We start from the raw sequence: 22,252 nt of genomic DNA on the forward strand, positions 1-22,252 counted from the left end.
CTCTCAAAATTTATATTATTCCAGGATTAAATTTGCACTAATAGGGGTCTGAGTCCTAGAATTAAAATGTAAGGCCCAATCTTCACAGAAAAAAATGATTTATTTTTGCAGCATAGAAACTAGTGGTAAGAATAGAGATTGAAAGAAAAAGGAAGGGAAGGAAGAAAAAGAAAGAAAGAAAGAAAGAAAGAAAGAAAGAAAGAAAGAAAGCATAGCCAGAGTCTCTTGCAAGCAACATGTGTGGAACACTCAAACCAGCCTGGGCTGCTTCATGTAGGGGATGAAGGATCATCCTTGTGTGTTCATCATCTCTTTGTTGTGAAAGTCCAGGAAAATGCAGCTTTAAAAGTGTCGCAGACATACCTTGCATAGGCCAGTGAACCCCGGAGACTGGGTGTGGTGGGGATCCCAGGCCATGATGGAATTCAGTTTCCCTCCCTTTGTACTAAATGAGACTCCTGCTCAAGTAGCTGGCCCCCTTGAAGCTTGGTCATTGCAAATGCAACGTGAGTGTCCTGCTGCAGACAGAGCCCACAGATGACTCACGAGAGCATGATGATGGGAGGTGACGTAAATAATGGATGTGCCGTATCGGATGCGGAATGGAATTGAGAAGAGGTTGGAACAGGCTCAGAGCTTTTCCGCACAGCACCGCACTATCTCGCACGCTGTGTCTTTTTCCTTTTCATTTCTAACTTTGACCCCTTCGTGGCTAACTGAAGAAAGAGCAGAAAGTCTCGTTGGCCATTTGATAGAGCAACTGTGAGCACCCTCGCCGAGACATTTTCTGCTTCAGCTATTTACCAGGCACCACAGGGACCTGCGCATGGCCTTGAAGCCAAGCATAGCCTCCTTGGCCTGCTCTGGTGCTCCTGAATGCACATTTCTCCTCATCGCCGCATTCTTATTTGCTTTTCACAATAGAATAAAAGCAAATTCTTTATGACAGTCTTTCATAACTGCCCTCGGTTAATTTCCTCAGAATATGCTTCCAGTGGGCTCATGACAGCAGGGCAAATTGAAAGCTAATCAGCAGATCTTTCTGGAGTGTCGCTATCTTTTCAAAGAGAGTCCCTGTCTTAAAAGCAGACGATTATTTTCCACAGTAATAGGCAGTCTGATGTGGCAGAGCCGTCTCTAACGAGGCTACTTCTGTTTAAAACTGAGGAGTAATAAGATATTAAAAATTGAAAATGACCTCAGGCAGGAATTCCACCCCTCACTTTGCAGTTGTTAACTTTGTAGTGTATCTCTGTCTCATTATGGGAGCAGGCGGTGCAAGCTAAGCTGATAAAATCTCTTGGAATAAAAGAATTTGAGGCCAAGAAAGGACTGCTGAATGTGTCCATCTTCTCCAAGTCCCGTGTTTCTCAAGTGAAAAATCAGGAAGGTAAAAGGATTGAAATGACTGATCCAACAATCACACAGGAGGTAGATGATACCGTGATACAGTCCGAGCTTCTGGATGATTTCCCCCCCTTAAGGGAAACAGCAATTCCGGAGATAGCTTTCTCATTTGATAGTTACTTCCTGATAATGAAACTCTCTCTCTCTCTCTCTCTCTCTCTCTCTCTCTCTCTCTCTCTCTCTCTCTCCCTCTCTCCCTCTCTCTGTCTGGCACATAGTCTACTATAAAGAGTGCATGCATAGGAAATTTAACCATTTCTCTCCCTATGGGCAGATTCCAATACCATCCCCACTGTTGGTTACCTAAGGAAGCCTGAGCCACAGGGAAGATTGCAGAACTAAGATGGAGAAACACTTGGGAGCGGGATTCCAGCTCTGTAAAGGGAAGCAGACAGCTGCGTACCTGCGTAATAGAGTTATGGCTGTTTGCCTTTCAAAGTCACAAATGAAAGAAAGAAGGAAGTATCTCTGAAAAAGCCGAAGCCCACACACTGGGTGCTGCCGCAGGGTGTATATAACCAAATGTGGGACTTGGGACAAACAGAAAGGATTACTAACTTCAAGACAGTGTGCACAAAGCACGGAGTCAAGCATGCCACCCTTCACACAGCTGAGAATCCCACACGTATGCCCAGGTCACAGCCCCGATCTGCCAATTGCCATAACCTTATCGAACTGTGCCCAAGACAATCTTTACTTCACGGGAAGCTCCGAAGAGACTAGTTGAGGGAAGGCCCATCATTGTGGAAAGTGGTTTGATGGCAGCTGCCTGGGTGAGAGGCAATTCCTCTTCAAAGGGGAGGGGAGGTGCAGGGCAGAGGCTACCGGGCAGATCCAGCAGCCCCTGACCTGGAAGATCCTTCCCTCGTTGCCAGTCTATAAAGGTCCAGGTCCGCACCAGCAGGAGATGCTCTCTCCTCACACTTAAACCAAGGGTTGACCTCAGAGAGACAGAGCACAACAGTGAAGCAGAATCGGCCCTCTTGTTCCCCATCTCTCCAGGGGAAGTGTGGGTACACACATGAGTGTGATTGTACGCGCAGGTACATGCATGGAGGACAGAGATTTTTTTTTTTTTTGACTTCCAGGGCGTCCCCTGGCACAGTCTGCCTTATTTTTTGAAGCACAGTTTCTCACTTAACCTGGAACTCACTGTTTCAGATAAACTTGCTGGCCATCAAGCCCCTGGAATCTGTCACTAGGCAGACAGACAGATACCATGCTTGTGGATGCCAGGGTCTGGGCTCAAGTCCTCATGCCTGTGCCGCAATCTCTTTACCACTAATCCAGCTTCCAAAAGCTCAGTTATTTCTGTCCATTGCAGTACCTGACACATAGTAGGTGCTTAGTAGATGCTTGCTGATGACTGGAAACGTAAGAGGTTATCCTAGGTAAATATTGATGGCGCTCTCCCAGTTCTCAGGGAAAAACTCTTCCCAGTAATAAAAAAGGAGAAGGTTTGGGCAGGTTTTTTGTTGTTAATTTAGTTTTCTTTTTTTTTTTACTTTTTATGTGTATATGGATGATTTCTCATGTATGTATGTATGTATGTATGTATGTATGTATGTGAATTATATACCTACCTGATACCTGTGGAGGCCAGGAGAGGGCAGCAGATGCGCTGGAATTAGAGTCAGAGAGAGATATGAGCCACCATGTGGGTGCTGGAAACCAAACCCTGGTCCTCTAAAATAGCACAAAGCTTCTCATCTGATGAGCCATCTCCCCAAATTTGAAAAAATATTAATAATGCTAAACTGAATGTTTCAACTTCAGAAATATTAGCCTGTTCTAAATGGGAGATTTAGTGTCATTTTGTATGCAAACTCACTGAGGTTACACCACAGTTTTACCAAATACAGCTTCTATAATGTACTTACATACACTTTATTTTGCTTTGATTTAAAAACCATTTTTCTTCATCATTTGCTTTTTAAGCTCTTTATTTAGAAAACATAATCAGTGACAATGTTGGGGGAAATGTAAGGAGGCAGAGAAAACCAGTTCCAAGGATCGCAGGAGGCCGAGAAATGACAGCTGTGGGATGCACCGAGACAGCCAGTGATAATGAGACTTCAGCGCTTATCGCTGTCGTGGTTCAGTAAGGACCAGGAGAGACAAACAGGCCGGACAGATGTTTATTCGGGGAGAAACAACTCACAACATGGACAGGTGAACACCAGCAGGTTCCTGGACCCAAGGATGCCTCCAGATGCTCTCCTGTCCCCATGCTGCAAGCAAGAGAGCAACCCCAGGGCTCCCCCTCAGACCTAGTTCCCCCTGTCTCCACCCCCAACGGGCGTGGTCAGTGCCACAGGAGCAGACAAAGTGAATATCTCTCTACATATTGCCTTGTACAGTTTATTTAATTTTAAATGTATGCAGCCTAGGCCTCTGTGTCATGTGAGCTAGGGACAGCTGTATGCCGTCTCACCAGGCTATAATCTAATTTTTAATAATGACTTAAGGGGGAAGGAGATAGGGCTACATCAGTAAAGTGCTTACCACACAAGCATGAGGAAGCAAGTTTGATCTCTAGTACCAAGTAAAAATGCCAAATGGAGCAAAAACATTATCATCTCATCACTGAGGAGGCGGAGACAGGAGGAGGCCTGGGGCTTTCTGACCTGCTAGTCTAGCTGAATCAGTGAGTTCCGGTTTAGTGAGAGACCTATCAATAATAATAATAACATGTAGTGGAGCTGAGACACCCAATGTCTGTATCTGATCTGCACATACACACACACACAGAGAGAGAGAGAGAGAGACACAAGCACGTACATACAGACACACACAGAGAGACACAAATACATTGACACACACACAAACAAGCACACATGTAGACACAGAGACACACACAGACACACATAGCTACAGACACACGTGCACACATACAGACACACGCAGAATGGACACACAGATGCACACACAGCAACCGGCTTGCAATAGGAGAAACTGTAGCATGCCAGGGGATGCAGTGGAAGGACTCTGCTGCCTCCGTCACTCATGTTAGAACATCGGGTGGCTTTCTCAGCTTTTTCTCTTTAAAGGAATTTAAGGGGGGGGCTGGTTAAAGTACATTTGACAAGAGCTGTCGTGGGGTATCTTCTCCGCCTCCCTTCTGTCCGCCTTCCTTCTTCATTGTTTGTCTGTTTTGTTGCACAGCTCATCAAAGTTCACAAATTGAGCTGAGGGAGAGGTGGGCTGCATCGGTTTCTACTGGTGGGATCTGTAAAGTGTGCACCTTTCCCTGAAAGGCAGAGCCGAGCTGCAGGAAGCCTAAGGCTGTCAGCCTACAGTTAGTGGAGCAGGCAGTCTGAAGCTCTGAAAGGACCGCTTCCCCCCGCCCCAGCCTCTGAGACACGAATGCCACTGCTGCCCTCTATCCCAGGTTTTGTGGTCATCTTATGGGGTCTTCTGATGCTACAAGGGTGTACCTGACACTTTCAAATAGCTTGGTAAAATTAACGCGTGTTTTACATAGCAAAAAAAAAAAAAGGGGGGGACATAACACAAGTATATAGCAAAATGTTAACAACTGCTGAATCCAGATAAAGGACACATAAGTACCCAGGTTTTCTCAAAAAACGTGGGGAAATGTGGCCACTTCCAATCACACAGCACTTGATGAGCCTGCAGGCACCATGCAAAGATAAAGTGTCTCAATTCAGTTAAAGGGAGGTGGTGGCCAGGTGTCACAGCTTTCAGGATATTAAAGTCCATCCCATCTGACTGACTTGATTACTCAGCCATTGTTTGCAGAGCATCTGTGACCCTAAGTGCTGATGATAATTCAATAGTGAAAACACACACTCAGTCTGGTGAAGCTGACATTATGAGAAGACACACAAGCCTGGCACTTTGGGATAAGGAGAATTCTGTGGCGGGTGCTGTGGGGGGTGGGGGGGAGTTCACGGAGAGAACATCTGAGCCCTCCCTGGATCAACAGAAAGACTCCCAGGAGCACATGAGGTCTAGGGGAGGCTGAGGGACTGCGGAAGCATCAGCCTGGCAGCGAAGGCTCCTGTGCTCCCCACAGGGCTGAGTTACTGTTTAGGGGACTATAAGACCCTCAAAAGAAAGGACTTGAAGCCACGTGCACCACGCCCGGTTCAGAAGAACGGCCAGCTGTTCTTTGTGCTGAAATTGCTAAGTGCAGATCTGGGGGGGGGGGGGGTTAGGTGGGAAGGGGAGAAGGATCCTTTAAAATCACCTCACTGATGGGGACCCATTAAAGCGTCCCATTTGGGAAGATCCATCTGGCATCAGAGTGGAAAACAAATTGAGACAAAAGCAAAACTAATAGTAAGAGGCCACTTAGGAGACCATAATGGTTAGTTTTAAGAGAGAGAGTGACCTGAGCCTCAGCAGTGACAAATGACAGTGCACTACAGATGGAACCAAGCGCACTGAGCTAAAATCCAAGGCGTATGAACTCCAAAGCTTCTTCTAGGACAAGCTGGTGGGCAGAGGGGGAGCCATGGACTGCAGTCCTCCGGCAAAGGACTTGCGGGGAGGGGCCAATGGGACACGGTGATGACGTATATAAGCAGGTTTCATCGGGGTCTTCTGGAGACCAGCACGTGGTACTGAGCCAGATACAGACGGCAGTCAAAACTAGTACTTTCATCATCAACTCTGGAGCCTTTCATAGGGACTAGAAGGGAGCAAATGAAGGTCCCACGGCTCTGGTGTGTCTGCATTCTGAGTGTGTGTGGTGAGAGAGGAGATGCCTAACAGCTGTGAAGGGCTATCTTCCATTCATTCCTCTGCCATCGCTTTCTCCCCCTGTAGTAGGGTTGAAACGACACAATTGTTTACCATAGAAACTTTTTCTTCAGTTTTTCTTCCTCTTCATCCTCTGCCTCGGGTTTCAAGGACAAGTTATATCATTAGGGGAGATTCTCTTTTGTCTGCACGGTCCGTCAGTGAATAACAGTTTACCAAGCGTCTCACGGGTGAGCATCTGGGGGGGGGGGGGTTTAACCGTGCTATAGTCAAGGAACCCTGTCCCTTGAGGTCACATAACTCTGAGTTTAAATTCTCCCTCTGCATGTGCTAGCACATGCCCCTGGGTTAGTAATCTGCACATCTCTCTGTTCCTCATTATCCATCCAAAAAATAAAACAAAACAGCTTGTACTTTACAAGCCTGCTGCATTACGACGAAAATAAATGTGAACAGAGCAGAGCCTGGTGCCCATAGACAACGCATCTTGTCTGCCTCTGAAGGCTGTTTCCTGGGACTACTGAGCTAGTACTCAAAAGAGGGCTGTAATTTTCCAGCGGTAATTCTGCCGCCGAAGTTCAGCTGTTTTAATGAACTCTGTTGCTATCATTCCCATTATTGTTATTCCTGCTGCCAGGGTCTTGCAGGACCCGTGTCTCCAAGCCTTTGAGCAAAGCTTGAACATATCTGTATCATTATTATTTCTGAACCCGCTCATATCTTTCTTGTAGCTTGGGAATTGTTTCTTTCTTTGCTGAGTGCTGTTTTTACTGAAACAGCCAGATGTCTCTACAGCTTATTGTTTCTGGCCATGTATTCTCCTGTAGATACTCAACTGTGTTCAGCTAATACACCATGTCGGTGGAAGTTTTGCTGGTTGGGAGAAATTGTAACTGTGTTGTTTTTGAAACACAAAATGAGTCACCAAGAGATGAAAAACAAAAGACAAGTAAAGGCTTACATATCACTGTAGGCACATAAAAATACATTACATTTTGAATCATTATAAATTACCTGTTACCAACATAACAGGGTTTTAGCCAGTTTTCTATAGAGGGAGTGCACTGATAAAAGAGATATAGATTATAAAAGGGATGTTATTAGATTGTCTTGCACAGTACAAACCAGATATTCTAACAATGGCTATCTGCATAATAGAGAAGCTGAGAACCTTTAAGCCAAGGAAGATCTGTGGGGTCCTGGGAGCGGCTCAGACCAGGTGGCTGCATACCTCAGATTTTCCATCTGGTGCTGCCATTCTAGAGGAGTCCTGGGGAGACACTTGTCTTTAGCCAGAATCAGAGGGCTGAAGAATCTGTGTTCCCATGTTAGTGAAGTCAGTAAGAGCAGTAACAAAGTAGATGCACTTACCATCAGGAGTGAAAGCAGGCAGGCAAAAACAGCATGGCATCTCACTCAGACCTTTCTGTCTGAACGGCTCCAGAAGGTGCTGCCATCCCAAAAGAGGGGATCTTCCCTCCCCATCTGCCTGTGCTTCCAGCAAATGTCCTCACATATCGCCCAGAGCCTTGTCTCTTAGTTAAAATCAAATCAAATCAAGTTGGCAACCAAAATTAACCATCACAACTACTCTAGTAAACTATTATGAAAATATCATTAACTTTCTATCTAGTTTAGTAGCATTGTCCATAAAGATTGAATCTATACCATTTTGTTGTATTCCCAGACTAACAGACACAACTCCTAATTTTTGAGACCTCAACTTTTAAAGACTCTTGAACCCTTCTTGATACTATAGACAAACAAAAAGGGCATCCTGACCCATAAATCAGTATCTTTTTTTTTTTCTTTAGGAAAATTTATTCTGGGACTGCTCTCATATCATATAAAGTAGAAGGCGATGTCACTGTCTTTCTTCTAAAGAGCCTTAGTGGGACATGCTGGTGAGACTTCCCCATCCCTCAAAAGTTCAAAGAGGGTTTAGCTCAGCAAGCCAAGCATTGGCTGTGTGATACATGTGCGTAAGAGGGTGTCCCCACCCTCCATCTTACAGGACTAAAAACTCCAATGTTGGTATTTGGATATTTAATAAGAGATCCCATTAAAAGTGACTTACACTTAAAAGGGACCTATGTTTTCCACAATCCAATTATACTATTCATGAGAACTACATTTATTCTATCTTTTCCCTTTTTAATATGCATTTCTGGAACTAATTGATTTGCCTCCTCAACATATCAGTTGTGGTTCAGTTTTGTGGCTAAGGAAAGGCAGGTCCAAGGATTCCAACCTCAGGACCTCACTGCCAGTACTGGGGTGTCCTCCACCTTGCCATACATCTTGCAGCGGGGTTTGTGTTTTGAGCGCAAAGCCTGGTGCTAGAGGCCAGGGCTCTCAGGTCTGTGGGAATCAACCTGGAGAGAGGCTGGCAGTTCTTTCAGAAGAGTTCAGAATCGCATGCCATGGGTACTGACTGCCATTGCCTTCCTGATAGCCGGCAAGTTTGTAGCCAGGGGAAGGGAGACAAAATGGTGAGCTTCCCTTTACCCGTCTATGAAACTCCATCTACTTCACAAGTTTTTGCATCGTTTTGGATTTCTGGAAATAGCATCTTGACAATGTGCTGACCACAGAGGAGTCCTCAGTAAACCCCCTCTTGTCCCCTATCTCTTTCTATTTTGTTGTTATCTACAAGGCAAGCCCTGATAAGTCAGAACCACAGGTGCACCCACCCATTCCGAAACAGACACCCTTCCTTCTCCCCCCCTCCTTAATTCCTGTGCCCAGCTGCTTTCCCTTATCACAAATGTGGCATGACTTCTAATTGGTCTCAATAATAAAAGCCCAGAGAGAAATATTGGGGTTCAAGCTGACGATCAGAAAAGCAAAGCGGCCAATCACTAGAGAGTTTCTACCTCTACCAAGGCTCAGACCAAAGAGGGGTGACCCTGTCCTCAGAGTGACAGAAGACTGCCATGCTCTCCACCACCAAACCTCAGGCTCTCTCAGACCGGACTGAGTCTTATATTCCTCTCTGGTGCTGGGATAAAAGGTGTGAACTCTTTTACTCCTGTAGACAGATTTGCTCTCTCGTAGCCTAGCGTGACCTTGAACTCATCGGATCCATCTGCCTCTGTCCCCTGAGTTCTAGGATTAAAGGTGTGGCCAGCACTGCCTGTCCTCTGTGGCTAACCAGTGGCTTAGTGTGTGTACAGCTAGCTAGTGACTTACTTCTTAACTAGGTGTGTAGCTAACTAGTGGCTTAGCTCTGTACTCTGATCTTCAGGCAAGCTTTATTTGCTAGATTACACTATGCACGAAAGTCAAGCATTTCCTACCCCAGCTCCCAGACAGAGTGGCTCTTCTGCCTCTCACACACCTTGCCCCCTGCCCCCTGCCCCCTGCCCCCTGCCCCCTGCCCCCTGCCCCCTGCCCCCCTCCCCAACATGCCACTCGACTCTTCATCCTCCAGGGAGAACACAAACTCCCTGCCACTTCTTTCCTCCTATGATTTTCCTTTGTAACATTTAATATGGTTTGTAAGCGCCCTTTAATCCTACTTGGCCTTGTTAACTTATCATCTGACGTTTGCACCACAGAGTAGATGCCAGTAGGTAAGCCCTGTGTCTGTTTAGCTGCCGGAGATTGTCTGTAGCACCCAGCACAGAACCATGCTCACGGCACACTTCCTTATCTGCTCTTATCGCCTCTCTTTGGACGACTATCTACAATCTCCGGGGTAAATAAAGACTGAATTTTTATGCAGCCCACGTTCCCCAGGGTTTTCCTTAAATTTCTTTCACCAACATTTATTCACACATTACGGAGACATGGGTTGTGTTCTCTGGTTGTTCCATGATTCTCTAACCACATGATCAGTTGCCCAAGGACTGAAACTCCTCCGGAATATTTTTTAAAATCTCTGTGTGCTTACTCTAACAATAGGGCTTGCTGTTGGCTCTCAGCAGTTTCTTGATAAATGAACACATAGGTCAGCCTGACAATCCAGCATTTCCCTTTTGCGTGGTGGGAATCATCACACAACAAACGTGTAGATGCCTTTGCCGTGGTATCTTTTCTAGCCAGGGCTCTGCTTCCGTCTTCAGGTTATTATTTTCAGTTTCAATAAGAAGCGAACAATCTTATCTTAAAAGGGGATAGGATTTACTTTTAATAAGAAGTCTGAATTGGGAGCTTGTATTTTTTTTCACCCTCCAGAATGTAATAATGGCACAAGTAAAACCTTACACTACACTTCGGCTATGTAAGAGGAGAAGTTCCCAGGTAAACGTCTTTGGTGAGGTAAAAGCAAGCGTGGTGCCACCCAACCCACTCAGTTACGCTGGGGACTTGGGGAGGCCACTCAGTAGGATGACCTAGTCAAGGTGGTCTAGACTAAGAGGAGATGTGAAAGCGCCCAGAGAGCTCCATGGAGCCAGTGTCTGCAAACGCAGGCAGGCTGGACGCTCACCACCGATAATCTCAGGAAGCTGTCACGTTTGATCCTTCCCCTCTGCTCCATCCACAAGCAAAGCAGAGCTAAAGATGCCATTGTTATTCCCCAAATGACCATTTATTAAGCCAGAATTTCATTCTAAATGAAATTTTCCAATTAGTTGCCTTACTGATAAAACCACAGGCCACTCATTTTCTCTACTTTCTTTGGGTGACCTGCCCTCTATCTGTCTGTCTGCCTTTCTGTGTGTGTATGTATGTATGTATGTATGTATGTATGTATGTATGTATTTCTATGTGTTTCAGAAATTCTAGAAGACAGAGAAATTTTTGTATAATTTTCCCCAAGGAATTAGTAATTGATCTCATAGCACTGGTCACATTTAAAAAAGGAGAGAGAGAGAGAGGGAGAGAGGGGGGAGAAAGAAAGGAAGGAAGGAAGGAAGGGAGGAAGGGAGGAAAGAAGGAAGGAAGGAAGGTAAGTTTTGCTAAATCAGTTTCAGAGTAAAACCTGCCAATGTTGATGTGTAACCTCTTTGTTGCTTAATCACCTATATCCACCTCTGGTTGGCATCATGACAATTGCTAATAGGCACCTTCTTTCGCTCTCAGGCCGTGGCAGTCCTGAAGGTTGATGGAGGGCCATGCTATTCAAACAGCAGGTGTGGCTGAGACAGAAGCTCCTGGTGCTGGGAAGCCTTGCCGTTGGGAGCCTGCTGTATCTAGTTGCCAGAGTTGGGAGCTTGGATAGGTAGGTGGTTAAACGTATGCTCTACTCATGTAGCCCTATGTACCTCCTGATGTGGACTTCCTTGGGCTACAACTTTAAGTTGATTGTTGGTTTTTGTCCATCAAGACTCTCAAGAAACACACTTTTGAGTGCTGTTGATTTTGATCCCTTGAGACCTTAAAGGTACAATACTGCACAGCAAACGCCAAGATGCTTCGTCCAAATCCATCTGCATTCTGAGAGGAGGCATAAAGCTGGGTATTTAGAAAAATAAATAAATAATACTGTCACTGACTAGAGCCCAGTGTGGTTGGTATGCTGTGTGTCTGGAGCTGACCTTCAGCCATTACATCACCATAGTGATAGGACTATGTTTCTTCCTTTTGAAATTTATGATTGGACAATTATGTATGCACCAGTAAAGAAGCTCATCAAGTTTGCAATCCCCTGCCCTGGAAAGATGGCTACGGGCATGGATTTTTAACAATGTTAATTATCTCTGGCTTTCGGGTACCCAACGACGATGCTGTCACACAGAACGAATACCCGTAAGGCACTGGAAAATCCATGGAGAGGAAATTACAGAGTTGGGTTTTGGCTCTTAATAGGCAAACAGTTGAGAGGTGCGGAGCCTGCTGGAGTCCCCATCATGACAGCTGAGGTCCCTAAGATGTTCCTTAATGGTTCTACCGTGAGGGTGACAGGTAAATACTGAGGACTTAATTTCTGAAATAAGGAACTGCTATTTCCCCCCTTTTAAATTAATTCTTGTGGTGAAAGGCTGGATCCTTTGTCCTATTCAGTTCTCAAAGTCCACATGAACTCAAATCCACACTTTTAAATGGAAGTAGCTTCAGTTTCGTTTCAGTACCCACATCGGTCAGATGTTTTCAGCAATGGCCTTTGCTTCCCTCCAGCCAGCGTCCATCATAACTTCTGATGTTTTTCACTTCAAAATTCTTCCCACTTTGTAATGGCGGCCAAGGGGACTGAGAGCTTATCACTCAGTGCTGGTATTCCTGCGTTTACCCTCGGCATGTCGTTTGATAGTGAAAAGCCTTGAGGTAACAGCATTGACCTATTTTGTCTACAACAGAAGTTTAATATGAAGTTTTCCCAACACCTTTAGCCGCCCATCATTTTACATTTTATTCAGTAATTGGTCTTACAGTTCTGAACACATTTATCAATCAGCTGGTATTCCTCTCATCTCTAGTTTTCTCAGCTCATTAACGGGATGGCCTGTACAAGAAATTCCATCATTTGGTGGTCTTTCTCACAATCCCCTGCTTAAGATTTTGAACAGATTAGGTCTGAAGATGACACATACTTCTTTAGGCTTACCCTTCGTATCTGGAGATGGCTTTCCAGGAGGAAGGCTGAGGTTACTTCCCTTGTCTCTTGACAATTCTGCTTTGGGTCTGGCAGTCTCAGAACTGTTCTTCAGGGTAGGGGAGTGACATATTTTCTCCTAGCTTTACACGTTCTCTTGACTGGGAGAGTCCAGAAAGCAACTGTCCTATAGAGTTTGATCTTTCATGGTAGGAAATAGAAAGAAGAAAGGCAGCCCTTTCCAGACAAAGGGAGTTTCCATTCCAGATCAGCCACAACTGGAGATGTCCTTGTCAACATTTTCACCCAGGGTCAAGCATAAAAATTAAATCTTACAGAAAAAGATTCGTGAGGCACCACTGCTCCAGTGCTCACAGAAATGGTACATTAGTGTCATTCTACATGCCTAGGACTAACTCCACAGACAGAACCTAAGAAGGGCAAAAAGGCTAATTCATAACATCCTCATGGCTGCCACAATCAAAAACACTTTTAACTATATATCCGTTGACAACTTTGTAGCATCCAATTAGAACCCTAGTATAACAATCCCAATAAATTTATAAATTCATGTTTTCTTAAAATATTAACTATAGTTGTCTTCGTTCATTTGCTCTCTTCTGTTTTGGCAACATGATACAAGCTAAGGAAGCAGTTGGGAAGAGGCACTTTCAATTGAGAAAATGCCTCCATCAGATTGGTCTGTAGGCAAACTTATAGTGCATTTTCCTGATTCATGATTGATGTGGAGGACCCAGCCCATTGTGGACAGTGCCGCTCCTGGGCAGCTAGTCCTGAGAAAGCAGACTGAACAAGCCATGAGAGCAAGCTAGTGAGCTGCTTTCTCCCAGGGCTCAGCTTCAGTTCCTACCGCCAAGTTCCTGCTTTGGGGTCCCATCCTGATTTTTCCCACAATGGGCTGTGATATGGGACTGCAAGCTGAAATAAAAACTTTCCTCTCGAAGTTGATTTTGGCCATGGGTTTTTTTATCACAGCAAAAGGAACCCTAACCAAAACAGTGGTCAGCCCTGTTTTCACAATACATTTCCATTGTTTTCAACATTCTGAAATGAGTGTGAGTTGTTTCAAGAATCGTAGAATATGTGTTTCAAAAATTAATACATGTTTCTATTTTTATTAAAGATTATGATATAGACCTATATAAACAGAGAAAACCTAACTCCATTCCCCTAAGTTCTGCACAGTCAGTTGAGAATGGCTTAAAGATGCAAAGGTGTCTCTTGGGGAAGCAAGAGACTGCCTCATTGCCACAGAGAGAGAAAGAGACTCCAAATTACTGGAGTCACTAGAAAAATCCCAGCTGAAAGAAATAATGTAATAGCCATTTTGACTAGTTTTCCCCTTTAACCAAGAAGCCTTAAAAGACTCCCTAGATCAACCTAGTTGACTCATTAATTATAGTGAATTTTCAGTTTATCATCAAATTGTGTATAAAGACAAACACAATTTTCTAACCATATACAGAGGCTATGCTAAAGTAATCATTTTGTTCTAATATCATTGTCACTATACCATATTGTTCTCTCTCAGAAAAACATAAATAGTTGTCCATCCTCCCTGGCTCTTGCTATGGAGTTCTGCATGATGAAGATGCACAGAGCCAAGGGCAGGGATAGGAGACACCTCTCAGAATATATCTCAAGGATGTTAAAGAGCCATGTGCATGATGTTAGGCTACCAAAGGAGAGAGAGAAAGAATAAATGAAAAAAATGAAGAAAGGAAGAAAGTAAAAAAAAAAAAAGAGGAAGGAGCAATACTCCACAATGCCTGAACTAAATGTTCTCCTTTTTGCCCTTCAGCATCCTAGCTGAAGATTATAATCTTCTGCCTCCCAAATTTTCTAAATGATTTTAACTGGTGAGCTGTTGAAAAGTTATTAGTATGGCTGGTGTCACTTGTCTATCCTGTACTGTGAGCATAAGTACAAGCCGTAGTCAATTAAGTGCTTGGTGAATAAAAATTTTAAGGAGCACTAATAAAAAAATCCCATCAATTATGTGTGCTCCACTGAATAGGGGTTGCTTAACATAAAATTTCCCAAACATATGTTCATTATGGATTGCAGCAGCCAGGGACCCAGTGGCTTTATTTATGCATGTATAATCTGAGTCTGGGTGCAGATGCAGAACAATGATAAACTTGGTAGTGATGAGTTTCTCACAGTATCTCTTTGGCTTGCAGGCTCCAGCCCATTTGCCCTGTTGAAAGCCGATTTGGAGGCACCCACAGTCAGGCTGAGTTCCCACTCCGAGCCCTGCAGTTTAAGAGAGGTCTGCTGCATGAATTCCGGAAGGGCAACTCTTCCAAGGAGCAGGTTCGCCTCCATGACCTGGTCCAGCAGCTCCCCAAAGCCATTATCATCGGGGTGCGGAAAGGGGGCACCAGAGCCCTGCTAGAGATGTTGAACCTCCATCCTGCAGTGGTCAAAGCTTCTCAAGAGATCCACTTCTTTGACAATGATGAGAACTATGCCAAGGGCATTGAGTGGTACAGGAAAAAGATGCCTTTTTCCTACCCTCAGCAAATCACAATTGAAAAGAGCCCAGCCTATTTCATTACAGAAGAGGTTCCAGAAAGGATTTACAAAATGAACTCATCCATTAAGCTGTTGATCATTGTCAGGGAGCCGACCACACGAGCGATTTCTGATTACACTCAGGTGCTAGAGGGGAAGGAGAGGAAGAACAAAACCTACTATAAGTTCGAGAAGCTAGCCATAGACCCTAACACCTGTGAGGTGAACACAAAATACAAGGCAGTTAGGACCAGCATCTACACAAAGCACCTGGAACGCTGGCTAAAGTACTTTCCAATTGAGCAATTCCACATTGTGGATGGAGACCGTCTCATCACCGAGCCTCTGCCAGAACTACAGCTCGTAGAGAAGTTCTTAAACCTTCCCCCGAGGATAAGTCAGTATAATTTATATTTCAATGCTACCAGAGGGTTTTACTGTTTGCGATTTAACATTATCTTTAATAAGTGCCTGGCGGGCAGCAAGGGGCGCATCCATCCAGAGGTAGACCCCTCCGTCATTACCAAATTGCGCAAATTCTTTCATCCCTTTAATCAAAAGTTTTACCAGATCACTGGGAGGACATTGAACTGGCCCTAAAATAATACACCATGCAACACCGTGTGTTGTGTGCTGAGACACATGGTGTCTCCTCTAGATTAAAATATGCACTTTCCCAAGACACAGCTACCCGATTCATTTTTCCATGGATACTCGTACACGTGCAGTGTGTGGCCAAATATAAGATCAGTTCTCTTTCTGCTGAAAATTTATGAACACTAAGTTGCTGCCTGCGTAGTTGCATCTTTTAAGCTGCTTACGAAAGGAGAGGTGGTGGGACTGGGGGGAAGTGACGTCAGATGTTCTCCGGAGTCAGTCTTCCTTTGATTCGGAACTTGTCACCTGCCATTTCCGTGGATTTAAGCCAAAAGATGAATGTGTGAAAATATACCAATGGCTACGAAGCTTCAGGAAGTAGAGGATTCAGTTTTATGGTTTTTCATTTTTGATTTGCTTTTTTTTTTTTTTTTTTTTTTTTTGTCCTAAGGTGAAGCTAGCTCTTTAATTCAGATACTGGATTGGCGTCATGAAAATAGTCATGAAATATGCTATTTTCTTATTATTTAAAGGAATGTCTTATCTCATCAAATTGACATTGTTCCAAAGTTCCTGTGGTGACTTTGCACTATCGTTTCCTTGTATGGACCATGGTGTCATTTGTAGCATGTCAATCACGAGCTGGAGAGCCAAGTCCTTTTACTTCCACGCGTGTGTCAACAAAGAGATGTCCTGTACATACTGTAAATGATGTAAATACCAGTTTCACACTAAGTAATTCTATTTTGTAAACTGAATATGGCTATTTAATTTATTGTGAAAATGAAATTTATTGTGGTATTTAAAATGGAATGGATTAAAATTACACTATGTGCAACTTTTCTTAAAAACTTCTTTTACTGTATGCGCCCTCTCCTGGCCCCTAGCATGAAAGCCCTGTGTGTGTGTGTGTGTGTGTGTGTGTGTGTGTGTGTGTGTGGTTCTGGGATTTTGTTGTTGCTGTTGTTTTGCTTTTGAAGGGCCTGCCACCCAGTTCCAAAATAAATCACACATGGAGGCTTATTCTTAGTTATAAATGCCCAGCCTTAACTTAGTTTGTTGGCCACTAGCTTTTTTTTAATTTAAATTAACCCATCTGCCTTTTCCCTCTGGGCTTTTATCTTCTGTGTATCTTACTTTCCTTCTTACTGTATGGCTGGCCAGGTGGCCGGGTGGCGGGGTGGCTGCGTGGCTGCGTGGCTGCGTGGGTGGCCCCTGACATCCCCTCTTCTTGTTCTCTCCATGCTCCTGTCCTTGTTTTCTCCTTCCATTTATTCTCTGTCTGATGCTTTATCCATCCTTGCTCCTGACTCACTATTGGCTGTTAAGTTCTTTATTAGGATCACCAGGTATTTTAAACAAGCCAGTACCACAGCTTCACGGCATTAAACAAATGCAACATAAACAAAAGTCACACACCTGAAAATGATATTCCCCAACATGTGTGTGTGCGCGCACGCACTCACTTGTGAGGGTATGCGCTGTTGTTCTCCAGCATGGAAGCTGTGTGTGTGCCCGTGTGTGTATGTGTGCCTGTGTGCATGTGTGCCTGTGTGTGTTGCCAATGGTGTGGCCCCTTCTGGCCTCCAGTATGGAATCTGTGTCCCTTAGAGGAAACGTGCACTGACACCCTTAGATTTCCAAACCCAAGTGAAAGTATACTTAAAAAGGGAGGTTGAGAACTCTTTGCAAACATCAGCCTTCTGGAATTCACAGAACAGCCACCTCAGAGAACTCCAGGCTGCTCTGCTCTGACTAGAATTCACATGCTACTGTGTCAGAGAGAAGAGAATCAATACAGAAGAATCATGGTTCTCTTGGAGTCTCTAATCATAGTCAGACCCACAAATAAAATAAAATAATATGGTTAATATGGAGAACACATGTGTGATCTCTGTCCTGAGAGCTGCTGGTGCTGTACAGATACAAGCAAGGCTTCAGAACTCTCTTTGACAGGAAAGTATCTTAATCTCCCAGATGAGATCAAACATACAGCATTGCCGTAAACAAAGAACAGATGGCCACATCACCACCTGGGGAAGGTAACACTAAATTGGGTGCCTCGGGCACGTCAGGGGCTCTTAAATGTTGGCCTAAACACCATTCAGGAAAGGGCAGAGAGAGTTACTCCATCAGCAATGGTTCCTCTGCAGCCACAGTTGCTTAGCAGGGAGGACATGTTGGAGAGGGCTCTGCTGAACACTAGGGGTGCATTGAGAACCAGCCAATCTCAGTAATTTCTTTCATAAACAAATAGTCCTTTCTTTTCCAATATCAGTGTGGATCGTCTCTCCAGCCACGGCTTTGGCCATCATCTCTTCTGTCTGAGTTAACAAGACACTGGCCGGACGGAAGCGGGCTGGCCAGCAGGTCCTCACTGCACGATGCCTCTGGAAGACAAGTCAGAGCTCTAAGTGTCAGTCACTTCTCCTGTGCAGGAAGGAAGCCAATAAAAACACCTGCTTCGTTCTTCCATGTGTCTCAACTCTGTGCTGACCATCAGAGCAAGCTCTCTGAACCTTACATTCCAGGACATACTCACTGGACTAGTATTAATCTCACACAGGTAATACAAGACAGGTAATAGGGACCCACACCAACAACTATTGAATTATGCCCTGTGGGGAGCACTATCATTTTTAAGACTCAGCTCAGCTAATGAATTGAAATGTCCCAGTACCATTATGTATTTCATTATATGTTCCTTTATGTATTTTGTTTTTTTATTTATTTCTCATTATATATTGGCAAATTTGGGTCAGTTATACTTAGGACATACAAAATGATGTAATGGTTTTGTAGTCCCATGTAAAATGATCAAATTAAGCTAATTAACCTATCCGTCCCCTCAAATCCTTACTATTTGTTCAATGAGAATATTAGACATTTAGTCTTAGTACATTTATAACATCTGATTATAAATTCAATTATCAGTTGCATCTGGCATGCTGTGCTTGATCTGGAAATAAAGCAAACAAGCAAACAGACTTTTCTTCCTAAGGGAGGTTTAAAATGCTGTATGTGAAATAATCAGATTTTATTCTAAGATTCCATTTGACTTAAGCCAACCTGTATGCTTTTAGTTTTATCTCACCAAGTTTAGGAAACCAACAGCGTTGCTATTTGCAGTTGCTGCGTTTTTAAAAATGAGGTGACTCGAAGCTTTCAAAGCTGAGACCTCAGATGGCAGAACCTGGGGAGGAGAGGCTTCACTTCACTAAAAAAGCAATCATGGCAGAACCGACGATACCAGGAGAGAAATAAAGGACATATGACTTAATGGCACACTTCCACCGTAGACTAGAAGGCCCTGTTTGGGGGAAGGGGTCCCGTTGCCACCAGACAGGTGGCAGGTGAAAACTGCACAGCTCATTATGGTCACGAGGGCTCTCTTTAATGAGCTACTGCTTTTCCATTATGAACACCTTGCATCCCTCCCAGAGGCTTTATCAGGCTTTATCAGACAATTTTGGCAGGAATTAGAACAGGAGTTTAGCAGTGGCAACATTTACGATGGGTCTTAACGTTGGATCAGCATTTGGAACCCAAGGAATTTCTATTATAGTTGTCCAATGAACCCAAGGTAGAGAGAGAGAAAGCAGGAGGTGCCCAAACCTGAAGATGGACATCTTCAAATCCCAAGTCCGTTCGCCACCCACACAAAGCCACTCGTGACTCAAGCCTAAGAGTTCTCCCTAGGCACAGTGAATGAAGAGGTACCTAAGGCGCTTTGATCCAGTTAGTGTTGTTGACTCAAATCCCTCATAATCATGTGTGACCTTAGATCTAGTGAACGTGTGTTAATAGACTTAGATCTAGTGAGTGTGTGTTAATAGACTTAGATCTACTGAGTGTGTGTTGATAGACTTAGATCTGGTGAATGTGTTTTCCATGATTGTCTCTATTTTTCATGTTTGGGCCTCCGTCATGAATGTTAAAATGGTATTAACTATTAAGGGCACAAACTTACAATTTTAAATTCTGAGAGCAAGGGATGAATTGGTAGCTCCCTGTGGGATGCTAGAATGGCCTTGGGAACTCTAACCGAAGATCTAAAAGTACTTGAAATGAGGGCTCACAGTTTCAGTGGGGAGAACTAAACACATAGTCATTGATAATATCCGTGCCTATACCTGCAACCTACCAAGCCAATTCAACCACACAAGCCATTATTTTGGATTGAATTTATTAAAGGTCATATTATTGCTTACTTTGTGGCTATCCTCAAAAATTACATTAGTCTTTCCAATTGTCTTTTCACTTTTAAAATAGTAAAATATGCAATAAAATTCTTTATTTACATTAATTATATTTTACTCTCTTTGACTGGTTGAAAACCACAATGTGCCCTTGTAATATACTCCCAAAACATTCCCAGAAGCCCCTGAAAGCTTGTCAGCTCAGTTGAAACACCAGCTTCCTAATGTCCAAAGAGATACTACAAAGGGAAGAATAGGTGCTCATGTGCACACACAGGGGGTAGAGAACCTACAAACCCATCTTTCCCTGTTTATGTTCCCTTCTAATAACACAGCCATCCAAAGAAGATTCAACGAAGCAGCTCACTCCATGTAAGTAGTCAGAATCCACTCATAATAGCACCAGACTGTAGCAGAAGACAAATCCAGGCAATAGGCAGCTTGCTACACTCAGAAGCTGATAGATGTCCAATAAGCAATGATTGATTGAATCAGTAAATCACTATTTCATTATGATATGAGAGTTTTAGTTGTGTGTTAAATTTATCTCCCTATTTCTTTCTTCTCCTGCAATGGGTTCTTAGCCAAGGGATTCTAAGACCCTTTATGTAAATTGGCCTTTGGTGTCCATCTCACCAGACAGACATGGATGCAGTACAGGATTTTGCTGGGCTCCTAAATGCCCACTGTACTTCAAATGAATTGTGAGTTGCAAATTCTAAGCACCAAAGGCTAACAAGATAGTCAATTCTTCAAGACCCTCTAGTTTCAGCTGCCAAATGGCACTGTCCTCTATGCTTTGTAATATATAATAGTAAATCAGCAAGTGTCAACACCTACTTATGTAAGAGCTGATGGCCCTAGGTAATGTGGGTCCTCAAATTCTCCCTATTAATCTACTTGGTTTTATACTTAATTAAGCATGCATTGAAATTGTATATTTCAAAAACAATGACCAAAACAACAAAGTAATTGCCATTTTCATCACATTAAATCAGTGATTTGAATATTCATTGTTTTATAATTTTACAAGTGAAAGTCTTAGTTCACTAATGGCATAGAAATTAGAGCTCATTTTTGTTGTTAATTATACTTGAATTCTACCTCTTTTGCATGTTAATGCCTCTTGTTCTGGGAAAGTGCCAGACACAATATGGTGGATATGAAATGGGCAGTTCCTAAGACACAGGAACTCCAGAGAATGACAGGGATCTACAAATACAGAATACCCCAGTACTGATAGGAAAAATCTTCATTCATATTCAATTTGACGAACTTAGGAAATCATTACTATTAAATACTAATTAAAGAATGACTGAAGCCGATTGTTAGAATTAAGTTCTGACTTAATTCACTCTGATCCATTCTGATCCATTCACTCCTATTCTTTACTGGTAGAGATAACAGCAAATTACAAATGTTATCCTATGAATCAGTCTGGTTGATTACTGCCTCTCAGATAACTGATCGGACAATATAAACACAGGTCCATCTTTTAAGAACACATTTTGATGCATGAACGATCTTGAACTATGAAAGGCTGAGCTGGGTCTGAGACAGGGTATGTGCATCACTTGCCTATTCCCTAGCCTCCCAGGGTCCTGAAGACAATCAGACACATCAGGGAGTCTAGTCAAGCAGAAACTCCTTTATTGCCCCATAGCAAGCATCTTTTGAAGCAAAAGGCCACAGGGTGGGAAAACAGTGAGCCAATGGTTTTAAAGGTCAACCTATCAGGTCCCTAGGTGCTCTATGCTTTACCTAGTGATTGTGAGCTGTTCATGCAGTGACCTTACTTGGTTTGATCTTGGCAACTGATCACCCTTTTTGGTAAACATCTCAGGACTCACCCTCCTGACTTCCCTTCGGCACCATCTTTGACTAGAAGCAACAGCTACAAATGCATGAAAAGCTCTTCTAGAAAATGAGCCACTAGAGCTACATCAATCTATCAAGGCAGGCTGGCGGACAAGATTGGCATCTATTTCTTGGCCTGCTTCAGTACCTTGTGGATAATTCTCTCCGAGAAGCAAGAGTGTTTGGATCATGTTCTAGAAGAGCTGAGAGACAGAAAGCTGTCAGTGGTAAGGCTGGGGTCAGATCTCAGCATGCAAAGCTCCACCTTCCATGATACCAGCTCTGTTTGTTTGTGTCTCATGGTTGTAATTGCACTCAGAGATGCAAAAAGAACGCTTTTTATGGAAATTCTTGGCCAGGGGGACCAGGGTAGTAAGCATGAAGAAAGGCCACATTCAGAGCACTGAGAATCTGGCTTCACAACACAAAGCAAGGAATCGTGGAATGG

At 43.6% G+C, this 22,252-nt stretch overlaps 1 protein-coding gene across 1 annotated transcript in view; it reads left to right on the forward strand.

Moving 5' to 3' along the window:
* Hs3st5 (heparan sulfate-glucosamine 3-sulfotransferase 5) overlaps window positions 1-15,853 on the forward strand; it is a 147,500-nt gene extending 131,647 nt beyond the window's left edge. Inside the window, exons 3-4 of the mRNA XM_051175542.1 lie at window positions 11,164-11,302; window positions 14,818-15,853. Of these exons, the coding sequence (XP_051031499.1) occupies window positions 11,196-11,302; window positions 14,818-15,751 (1,041 nt within the window). The 5' untranslated portion in view covers window positions 11,164-11,195 and the 3' untranslated portion in view covers window positions 15,752-15,853. The remainder of the gene's footprint in view (window positions 1-11,163; window positions 11,303-14,817) is intronic.
* The last annotated feature ends 6,399 nt before the right edge of the window (window positions 15,854-22,252 follow it).

The sequence above is a fragment of the Phodopus roborovskii genome, unplaced genomic scaffold, assembly GCF_943737965.1.
Source record: "Phodopus roborovskii unplaced genomic scaffold, PHOROB, whole genome shotgun sequence".
Classification (NCBI taxonomy): Eukaryota; Metazoa; Chordata; class Mammalia; order Rodentia; family Cricetidae; genus Phodopus; species Phodopus roborovskii.